The 12203-nt window shown below is 39.1% G+C and overlaps 1 protein-coding gene across 1 annotated transcript in view; it reads left to right on the forward strand.

Moving 5' to 3' along the window:
* Positions 1-12203, forward strand: part of Lcch3 (Ligand-gated chloride channel homolog 3) — a 623958-nt gene that overhangs the window by 364481 nt on the left and 247274 nt on the right. Inside the window, exons 4-5 of the mRNA XM_070282243.1 lie at positions 1313-1497; positions 2201-2358. Coding sequence (XP_070138344.1) covers positions 1313-1497; positions 2201-2358 — 343 coding nt within the window. The remainder of the gene's footprint in view (positions 1-1312; positions 1498-2200; positions 2359-12203) is intronic.

Consider the following 12203-nt stretch of genomic DNA (forward strand, 5'->3'; position numbering starts at 1 on the left):
AAACACCGCCACCCGTGGGAAGGTGGAATCGACGTGGAACGTAGCGGTTCCCGATGACGGAGCAACGATGCTTAGAAATAGGCGTGTGTCGATAGCTGTTGATGTATAGAATAGTTTCTTGATTTTTGTTTTAGATAAAAAATTAAGCACGTTAACTGTCCGGCAATGGACCCCCTTCAACAAAATAGGGCCTATGAATAAAGGCTGCAGAGCCGCGATTTTGTTTTCGATTTATTTAAAAAAAAATTATTTTGTACTTCAAATATAAAATAATAAAACCTCATTTACAAATTTTCGGTAGGCTTTTTTGTTTGGCCAAAAAAAATTCCAGAAAATCAGTTTTTCTTGCCTGTTACTCAGATGTAAGTAAGGCGTTAAGGGCATCTTTTGGAGTAGTTATTAGAGCGGTACTGATGCATAGTTTGTTCAGACTTTCTACGGGTTGCGAAAAATCTGGTGGTTTTGGTGTGATATTTTTTTCAAGGATTTGTGAAAAAAATCCTTAACGTCTCCTGGCTTTGAACTTTTTAAAAGTTGACCCTTTTTTACCTATAATGGCTGGAGGAGGCTGGCTCCCATTTTTATTTTTTTTGGCCCTTGGCACAAGAAGGGCCTCTCGAGGATAGTCCTGCTTTAGGCCCTTTTCGTTATTCTTAGCTGAACTTCTAGGGAGGACCTTTCGCTATTCGCAACCTGCAACCCGTTTGCTTTATGGTAACCTAGGCATCCCAGGAGCTATTACACAAACTCCTAAGACCAAAATATATATAATAAAATATTATGTTTGGTCAATGAGCGTTTTCAATGCCATAAATAAAAAGACGAATTTAATTAATTTTGAACGTTACAAATGTTTATTCCTGCATGCAGATGAAGTCGGATGATCCGCAGATAGACCAGCTTATGGTGCATGCAGGGACTCAAGTAATACAGAGAGAGGGCGGCCCGACAAGTCATCTCGAGCTAAAGCTCTCGAAAGTGGAAAGGGCGGCCCGACCTAGACATTGCCGTGCTAAAACTTTCTATAGAAAATTCTATAGTTGAAACTTTCTATAGTTGAGTCGAGCGGCCGAGAGAGAGTCGGCTTGCGATCAACAAAGCTTTTGTACAAACTTAAGCCTAATAAATAAACATTACACTAATCATTACACTAATCATTACACTAAACATTACATAAACACTATTTAAACATTATTTAAACATAAACATTAAACGCCGTGCGGCTCCTTGACCCGACATATTATTAATGTAATTATAATTTATGATTTATTAAAAAAAATCACAATATTTGTAAAGATTTATTTTTCATTAGGATTATACAATAACAATGTATCTTAATCAGTACTGGCGAGATGAGCGATTGGCCTTTAACATTTTTGAACAAAGCAATGGTGTCGATTACGAAGAAGCTGGACTGAGTGATGTTCTTACATTATCTGGAGATTTCACGGAAAAAATTTGGGTGCCGGATACCTTTTTTGCAAATGACAAAAACAGGTAAAAATAAAATCAGATTCCGCTAATTTTTATACCCGGTACTCGTGGAGAACAAGGGTGTTTTTGAATGTACATATGTAACTTTATATCCTATCTGACCCCATAAAGTACTATAGATACATGATTGATCAACAGCAACAGCCAAGTGATTATAGCCATGTCTGTCTGTGCGTCAGTCCGTTTAAGCCCATGGAATCTTATAGACTTTTATAATATCCACGCAGGTCATGTTTGTTTAAAAATCCTACCTATTTACTACCGATCCTATACTGGCTTGTAACAAATATGAATGCGTAGATCTCTGAGGCAACAAAAGTTAACGATCCGATTTGGATCCAAGAATCTTATAGTGTCCACGCCAACTTTGCGTCAATTTTGTATAAAATTTCGGCACTCCATTAACTGAATCTTTGTTGAAGCGTTTAAAGTATTGGAAAATGTACATATCAAAATTCAGTCAATTCGGATAATTTTAAAAATGCTTTGACTTTTTATACTACCTTGCTAATAGATTCTTAAATATTCGTTAATCAACAACTTTTAATAGCACAACATTTTTTATTGCTTAAATTTTTAATGATGACTTTTAAAACGTAGTTAAAGAAGAATATATAAAAGAAGATGAAGATGAGTAGATGAGGTGAATACCGGGTATCGTGTATTCGAGAAACTCGACTATAGCTATCTTTTCTTATTTATATAGCTTTCTACATGTTGTTACTGAACGAAACAAGTTGGTACGCTTGGGTGGCGATGGTTCTGTAACTTATGGAATGAGATTCACAACTACCCTTGCATGTATGATGGACTTACATTATTATCCTTTAGATTCTCAAAATTGCACCGTGGAAATAGAGAGCTGTAAGTAATTAAAAATAAGTAAAAAAAAGTCCCAATTTCCAAAATTTAGTAAATAAAACTTCCCTTACATTTACGCAAATTTCTCCCAAACTGATAAGAAATAAGCAAGGCTTGCTTGCTTCATCACCCGTGGACTGCTGTCCACAGTTATATAAATAAACAAGAAAGGAAAGCTAACTTCGGGCGGATCCGAAGTTTATATACCCATGCAGTTAAAACCGGATATGTATCGCAAACATCGGATATAGTTGGCCGATCCTTATGTGAATATGAATTTATAATCAAATTTATTACAATAAAAAATAAAAAAAAAGTCCCAAACTTCTATCTTCAAACATACCAAAGTTGGTATTTCTACCAAAAACCATTTCCGATCGTTCATTTATATGGCAGCTATAAGATATAGTCAGTCGATCGTTATGAAATTTGATAGGTCGGATTAACTGACCAAAAATATAATCTGTACCAAGTTCCAACTTTCTATCTTCAAAAACACGAAAGTTGGGTCATTTCCGACCGTTCAGTTATATGGCAGCTATAGGATATAGTCGGCTGATCCGTGCCGTTCCGACTTATATACTGCGTGCAAAGGAAAGAAGGATGTGTGCAAAGTTTTAAGTCGATAGCTTTAAAACTGAGAGACTAGTTTGCGTAGAAACAGACAGACGGACAGACAGACAGACGGACAGACGGATATGCTCATATAAACTCAGGAGGTGATCCTGATCAAGAATCTATATATACTTTATAGGGTCGGAGATGTCTCCTTCACTGCGTTGCACACTTTTGACCAAAATTATAATACCCTTTGCAAGGGTATAAAAATTTACGAAAATTTGTATTAACTGTGGTTCATTAAAGTAAAAAACAAGAAAGCAAAGCTAACTTCGGGCGGAGCCGAAGTTGATATACCCTTGCAGCTAAAACCGGATATATATCTCAAACATCGGATAAAGTTGGCCGATCCTTACGGGAATATGAATATATAATCCAATTTATTACAATACAAAATCTAAAAAAAGTCTCAAGCTTCTATCTTCAAAAATACCAAAGTTGGTATTTCTACCAAAAACCATTTCCGATCGTACAGTTATATGTCAGCTATAAGATATAGTCAACCGATCGTTATGAAATTTGGTAGATCGGATTAACTGACCAAAAATAGAATGTGTACCAAGTGCCAGCTTTCTATCATCAAAAACACGAAAGTTGGGTCATTTCCGATCGTTCAGTTATATGGCAGCTATAGGATATAAACGGCCGATCCTTATGAAATTTGGCATGTCGTATTATGTTGCCAAAAAAAGCTCTCACCTAAAATTTGAACTCTCTAACTTTAAAAACACCAAAGTTATACCATTTCCGATCAATCAGTTATATGGCAGCTATGGGATATAGTCGACCGATCCGGGCCGTTCCGACTTATATACTGCGTGCGAAAGAAAGAAGGATGTGTGCAAAGTTTCAAGACGATAGCTTTAAAACTGAGAGACTAGTTTGCGTAGAAACAGACAGACGGACAGACAGACGGACAGACGGACATGCTCATATCAACTCAGGAGGTGATCCTGATCAAGAATATATATACTTTATAGGGTCGGAGATGTCTCCTTCACTGCGTTGCACACTTTTGACCAAAATTATAATACCCTCTGCAAGGGTATAAATATATTTTCATAAAAGTAAAAAGTAGCTGAGAAAAAACCCACCCTCAAAAGTTTCCAAGACATTCCGAACAAAAAATTATATTTTCTACACAAACATTTTTAGAAACAGTAAAAAAGAATATAAAAGAAAAAAATAAACGAAAATAAAATAAACGATTTCCGATCGTTCAGTTATATAGCTATAGGATATAGCTATAGGATATAGTCGGCCGATCCTAATGAATTTTTTTAGGTCGGATTAGCTGACCAAAAATATAATCTGTACCAAGTTCCAGCTTTCTATCTTCAAAAACACGAAAGTTGGGTCATTTCCGATCGTTCAGTTATATGGCAGCTATAGGATATAGTCGGCTGATCCGGGCCGTTCCGACTTATATACTGCGTGCAAAGGAAAAAAGGGTGTGTGCAAAGTTTCAAGTCGATAGCTTTAAAACTGAGAGACTAGTTTGCTTAGAAACATTTTTGGAAACAGTAAAAAAGAATATACCGACTTTAAAGACGGACAGACGGACATGCTCATATCAACTCAGGAGGTGATCCTGATCAAGAATATATATACTTTATAGGGTCGGAGATGTCTCCTTCACTGCGTTGCACACTTTTGGACAAAATTATAATACCCTCTGCAAGGGTATAACAAGAAAGGAAAGCTAACTTCGGGCGGAGCCGAAGTGTATATACCCTTGCAGTTAAAACCGGATATATATCGCAAACATCGGATATAGTTGGCCGATCCTTATGTGAATATGAATTTATAATCAAATTTATTACAATAAAAAATAAAAAAAAAGTCCCAAACTTCTATCTTCAAACATACCAAAGTTGGTATTTCTACCAAAAACCATTTCCGATCGTTCAGTTATATGACAGCTATAAGATATAGTCGGCCGATCGTTATGAAATTCAGTAGGTCGGATAAACTGACCAAAAATAGAATCTGTACCAAGTTCCAGCTTTCTATCTTCAAAAACACGAAAGTTTGGTCATTTCCGATCGTTCAGTTATATGACAGCTATAGGATATAGTCGGCCGATCCTTACGAAATTTGGCATGTATTATTATGTTGCCAAAAATAGCACTCATGTAAAACTTGAACTCTCTAACTCTAAAAACACCGAAGTTATACAATTTCCGATGAATCAGTTATATGGCAGCTATAGAATATAGTCGGCCGATCCGGTCATTCCGACTTATATACTGCGTGCAAAGGAAAAAAGGGTGTGTGCAAAGTTTCAAGTCGATAGCTTTAAAACTGAGAGACTAGTTTGCGTTGAAACAGACATACGGACAGACAGACAGACGGACAGACAGACATGCTCATATCAACTCAGGAGGTGATCCTGATCAAGAATATATATACTTTATAGGGTCGGAGATGTCTCCTTCACTGCGTTGCACACTTTTGACCAAAATTATAATACCCTCTGCAAGGGTATATTTAAATGCAAGATTTTATTTAATTAAATCTGGCATAAAACATAAAAAACAAACAAAACAGTGAGAAAGGGAGCTTTAGGGCCAACGCTCGCCCCCCTCCACGGGAATAATCCAAGTAAAGGGAGCTGTAGGGATACCCGTCGCCCCCCTCCGCGGGTGCAACTAAAGTAAAGGGAGCTGTAGGGTAACCCTCGCCCCCCTCCATGGGAATCAATAAGCTGAAGCGAAGGAAAGCCGACGTCAACTAGCAGAATATTTTAATAAATAAATATAAGAAAATGTAAGTAGGCTATTTGTGGTCAAGCTTATTATGCAAGAAAAATAATAAAAAAAAATAAAAATGTAAACAAACGTGCACACCGCACAGGAGCAAAGGAGCACATGGCAGCAGCCTTTGGAGATTCCGACAGCCAAACGCAAGAAAAGCGAAAAGAACAAGTTAGGAAAGGATCCATTGCTGGACGTTTCTCTACAAACCCAGGGCAGTGTTATCGAGTTGGGCCAGTCCCGAACACGGCAGGTAGGAAAGGATAAGTCTGGCGTATGCCTTAACGATTCCTAAAATCGCAACAAACAGGCGTGGTCCTGCGACACAAAGATAGGCCAACTCGAGATCGTACGCCCGGTAGTCATAAAACGTACAGGACAAGGGAGATAAGGATCCGTTGCTGGACGGTTTCTCTACGTGCCCAGGGCATCAGAGTCGAGTGGGGCCAATCCCAAACACGGCAGGTGAGGGAAGGAAATGAGGAAAGGATAAGTCAGGCGTATGCCTTACCGACTCCTGAAATCGCAACCAACAGGCGTGGTCCTGCGTCACAAGGATAGACCGGGAGCCTCTTTTGGTTTTAGCCCTCCTATGGCTTTTTCGATTTTTTTCGGCCGGAATGAAGGTTTAGTTGGCAGAGGTGTAACTTCTAGCTGAATTAATGGCAGGAGGAATGAATTCGAGGCTGGGTTTGGCTGAACGACACCTTGGAGATGTGTAGCGAATGTTTAAGCTCTGTCTTCGTCGCTGGGAACCCAGCATCCCCAAGTTTTTATCGGGGTGATGATTTGGGCGCTAAGATTTGGGTGGGCCCTCCACAGGGGGTACTTTGTACTTTTTAACGAATGATTCAGGATTTTCAGGAAAAGAGCCTGGTCGAGTGATCGGCTTGGTTCCTTAAGGCATTGCCTTGAAGTTGGTGATCTGCTTTTTTGCCATTCACGACGCGTGTGCCTTCTTTCTTGCACGAGCTGTTCGATTTGCTGATTGGAATTGAAATATTTTGGATATACCTTGGATGGGAAGTAGATCCTTGAGGAGTAGACATTTGATCTGCCGCAACATTTACTTCTTCCAGGGCGCTCGTAGTGTAGTCGATGTCTGTTTCCTTGTTAAGCTCCGGGACGAGTTCGATGTGGGCACTCACGTACTTTTTGTAGTTCAGCCAGATCGTTTTCGGCGACGTCCGATGAAAATCTCGATTTCTTGAAAACCAGACTTTCGCCAAAAGTAAATTCTTCATATACAATCGGTATTTTCATTGCAGTGGTTGACCCTGCGGTTGCAAAAATGGTAGCACTGCTTGTTGTTGAGGTGAAATTTTTACGTAAGCCATACTGTGCAGTTCTATATTGTATACGCATGTTGACCAGCATGTGTGACAAACGACAAACGGTGTGAATTTTCTTAAACTTCCGAATGTCTTTTGTCTCGGGATATTTCTCATTAAAGCGGCTATGATTATTTTAGGCAGATATACCGTACTTATTAATTTTTGAATTAGTTGTAGCTTAAATATATATTATTTATCGAAATCGAAATCGCATCGTCGTCGCATGCAGACGTGCATTTATTGTGCTCCGGGAAAAAGTATTTAATAATATCAAAAAAGTGCCGTGACTGGTTTCGTAAATCAACAACAACGCGAAAAGACGCTTTCGGCGATGAAATTGCTAATGTTTATATTGATTAATTAATAAATTAACATAAAACATAACATTTAAAACTCGAACAAACTCAACCTCGATTGCAATAAGTCTAAACGACGTTCGCACACAACGTCAACGTGAGCAAGACGAGAGACGGATCTCAGTACAAAAAAACAACGCTTACTTCTCTTTCAAAGAAACCGAATGTAATGCAAGCTCTTCCCAAACACGGTCAATCACCCCAAACTTGAGCGAATTCTTAAACGTAGAGAGCGAGAGAGCGGCCAAAGAGCGCAATAACTAGCACCGCAACTTCTTTTACAACATCAACCTAACAACAACAACAACCGCAACTGTAATGACAGCGCGTTTAACGACGTCATCAGCTAGCAGCGCAAACATTAATACTTCTGCCGCTGCGCTGCCTGAAAAAGAAAACAAAAACAAAGAAAATATTAAGCCGGCTGTGCAGACTGGTATGGATCGCTACATCCAAATCAAAAGGATGCTGAGCCCCTAAACTCGCAATGCAAAATAACCCGTGGCAATGCTAACATAGCTGCAATAATCCGAATTTTCCGACACAACGGCAGTTTGAGATTTTATACTCTTCTTCGTCTTCAAATTCTGAAAGTTTTTCCATCCGTCTCCGTTTTGTGTGCTTCGCCATATTTTCGGCCTCTCCGTTATCCATTCGCTTGCCAACGGTCGAAGCATATGTGCATCCACATACATACATACACACATACATATTTTTTTGGTGCAATTAATACGCGAAAAATTCGCAAGTGAACAGTGAAATTGTGGGGTGACAAAAAGAAGGCATAATTAATATTGGCCAGCCGGTGTGAATTAGTTCCGGAAATTTCCAAATTCACCGAACAGTCCGTCGCTGTCGTAATATTTGTTTTTTTTTCTTCTCCAATCAGTGTCATTTTTTACACCACATAACTTTTCTGTTCGCCCAGTTATACAGTCCACTAATCGACGCTCCACTGTGCCAACATATGCCCACATGCCCTTACATATATCCGTACTTGCATGCATGTCCATATTTTTCATATATTTTCTGCCTCCAATTTCAGGAAATATCTAACTGATAAAATTAAATAAAAATCAAATTTTATTACAAAACGCCATTTCTCTACAAATCCGTGATTGTGTCGCTTTAATTCCCAACCTAACTGCCGCAGTTACCGTGTTTTTTTTTTTTTTGTGCTGTTTTTATACCCTTGCAGAGGGTATTATAATTTTGGTCAAAAGTGTGCAACGCAGTGAAGGAGACATCTCCGACCCTATAAAGTATATATATTCTTGATCAGGATCACCTCCTGAGTTGATATGAGCATGTCCGTCTGTCCGTCTGTCCGTCTGTCTGTCTGTCCGTTTCTACGCGAACTAGTCTCTCAGTTTTAAAGCTATCGTCTTGAAACTTTGCACACACCCTTCTTTCCTTTGCACGCAGTATATAAGTCGGAACGGCCCGGATCGGCCGACTATATCCTATAGCTGCCATATAACTGATTAATCGGAAATGGTATAACTTTGGTGTTTTTAAAGTTAGAGAGTTCAAATTTTACATGAGAGCTATTTTTGGCAAAATAATACGACATGCCAAATTTCGTAAGGATCGGCCGACTATATCCTATAGCTGCCATATAACTGAACGATCGGAATTGACCCAACTTTCGTGTTTTTGAAGATAGAGAGCTGGAACTTAATACAGATTATATATTTGGTCAGTTGATCCGACCTACCAAATTTCATTAGGATCGGCTGACTATATCCTATAGCTGCCATATAACTGAACGATCGGAAATGGTATTTGGTAGAAATATCAACTTTCGTATTTTTGAAGATAGAAGTTTGGGACTTTTTTTTAGATTTTGTATTGTAATAAATTGGATTATATATTCCTATTCCCATAAGGATCGGCCAACTATATCTGATGTTTGCGATATATATCCGGTTTTAACTGCAAGGGTATATAAACTTCGGCTCCGCCCGAAGTTAGCTTTCCTTTCTTGTTTCCTTTGAGGTGAACTACGTACAGAGTGCCGACGGCATACCCGGCTGCAAAATAAATAAATCAATTAATTATAAATTAATATTTATAATTATAGCTAATACAATTTATTTAATTATTATTTTCCGTTCGAGCGAAGGCCCAGTATTTTTTAATTTACCTTTCCGGCCACTCAATAATTAAAGTCGAAAATTATTTATATATTAATTATCAACCTTCTGTCTGAATAGAACCGCGGTTTCAATTCCACCTTTCCGGCTTCGTGAAATTTAAAAACAATTAATTTAAAATTAAGGTTAAATTATTATTATTTATTATTAATTTATTTATTTTTTTTATTTTTATTTATTTATTTTTTTTGTTAAATCCAAGCCAAAGTCAAATAGTTAAGAATTCAATATCTACGTACGAACCACACTTGTATAAATTTACATATATAGATCTTCATTAATTTTTTTTGGAACGAGCACGAATTTTTTGGTACTTGTTTCGGTAATCTCAACAAACCTCGTCTCCTTTTGTGTTTTTTCTGGTGCCTGAAGTTTTTCTTTCCACATTCGAATTGTGCCGCACACGACCTTTCTTTCGACATCCGCGGCACTAGTTCCCACTTGCTCCTTGTAATCGCATTTCATCCGCGATCTCACTATTTTTATCATATTAGTGTGACCGGCCACCACTTTGTACGAGGCACCTGTTGCGCAAGTCAGTTGACAAGCGCTGACTAGCGAATTGGACTCTAAGAATTCCCACGGAAGACGACAAAAAGCCGCGTCCGATCCCAACCATCCGTTTGGACAGATCTCAATCCGCATCTCCGCGGACGCCTCTGTTGAAGCCTAAGGCGACTAGTGCCATTCCAAGGGCAAGGAGTGACGAATCCGTCAATACAATCCCCGGTCCTTCACAGAGGCAGACTCGCTCCGTTGCGAAAACGGCTCCAAGTGCTGTCGAAGTGGCGCTGAAAAAGTTCATCGCCCCAACAGATCGAATTAGACAATTTGAGGCTAACATAAATACTCCGGGCGCCCCAGAAACGGATATAGGCTCCCAATACATGTGCGAAGTCCATCGGGACCAAATTCGGGCACTGTGGGAGAAGGTGGAGAAGAGCTATGAGAGCTACCCCGATTTGCTAGCCGTGTCAGACGACAATGCGGCCACCTCGACAGTGCTGAAATCGAAGTACAGCTATTGTTACTCCGTCTATTCGAGGTGTATTGCCCAGCTTCAGGAGAAAATTGCCTCCCAATCCACTCCGGCTTCCGTCAATGTCCACACGCCCGCGTCTACAGGCTGCCGGTTATCTCCGGTGGATACCAAGGTCTTCGCGGGTGATTCTCTTCAGGGGCACACCTTCAAAGACTTGTTTACGGGGATTTACATCCAAAACTCGCTGCTCACCCCGGTAGAGAAGTTGTTCCACTTTCTGTCCAAAGCAAGTGGTGATGCCCACGCCATTGTTTCTAAGGCTCCGTTTACCCCATGAGGTACCCCAACCCATTCGCTTATATCCGCGAATACTATATATATACTGCGTTCAAAGGAAAGAAGGGTGTGTGCAACGTTTCAAGTCGATTGCATTAAAACTGAGAGATTAGTTTGCGTAGAAACAGACAGACGGACAGACGGATGGACGGACAGTCAGAATCATTTATTTGATCTGTTTTACTTATGCTATTACTTCTCATTAGAAAGGTACTAAAATTTTACATAAATTTTAGGAATTTATGCTAATACTTCCTTTAAATTAAAAATTTTTTTTTTCAAAATCTAAGTTTTTCTCTAACATCTTTTTCCTACCTATTATTTGTACAGCTATACGGGCCATACTTTCAAATTGGGCAAAAGAAGTTCCGCTCAATTTTTCAAAAATATTATATTATATAAAAAACAAGAAAGGAAAGCTAACTTCGGGCGGAGCCGAAGTTTATATACCCTTGCAGTTAAAACCGGATATATATCGCAAACATCGGATATAGTTGGCCAATTTATTATAATACAAAACCTAAAAATGTCCCAAACTTCTATCTTCCAAAACACAAAAGTTGAGTCATTTCCGATCGTTCAGTTATATGGCAGCTATAAGATATAGTCGGCCGATCCTAATGAAATTTGGTAGGTTGGATCAACTAACAAAAAAATAGAATCTGTACCAAGTTCCAGCTTTCTATCTTCAAAAATACGAAAGTTGGGTCATTTCCGATCGTTCAGTTATATGGCAGCTATAGGATATAGTCGGCCGATCCTTACGAAATTTGGCATGTTGTAATGTTTTTTCTAAAAAATGCTCTCATGTCCAATTTGAACTGTCTAACTTTAAAAACGTCAAAGTTATACCATTTCCGATCAATCAGTTATATGGCAGCTATAGGATATAGTCCCTCGATCCCGGCCGTTCCGACTTATATGCGTGCAAAGGAAAGAAGGGTGTGTGCAAAGTTTCAAGATGATAGCTTTAAAACTGAGAGACTAGTTCGCGTAGAAACAGACAGACAGACGGACAGACGGACATGCTCATATCAACTCAGGAGGTGATCCTGATCAAGAATATATATACTTTATAAGGTCGGAGATCTCTCCTTCACTGCGTTGCACACTTCTGGACAAAATTATAATACCCTCTGCAAGGGTATAAAAATATGCATCGCAGTGCAATCAAAAAAATTATGCAACGCAGTTTATGGGTAAAAAAAAAATTTCTGCTCAGTTGGTTTCCTTTTTTTTTCCACGTCATCTGGTCGTCGCCGGTTTGGCTACGCTGACGTTCCCTCGGTGGCGCAGGAGGTGGCGTATTC

This window comes from Drosophila bipectinata, chromosome XL, assembly GCF_030179905.1.
Source record: "Drosophila bipectinata strain 14024-0381.07 chromosome XL, DbipHiC1v2, whole genome shotgun sequence".
Taxonomy (NCBI): domain Eukaryota; kingdom Metazoa; phylum Arthropoda; class Insecta; order Diptera; family Drosophilidae; genus Drosophila; species Drosophila bipectinata.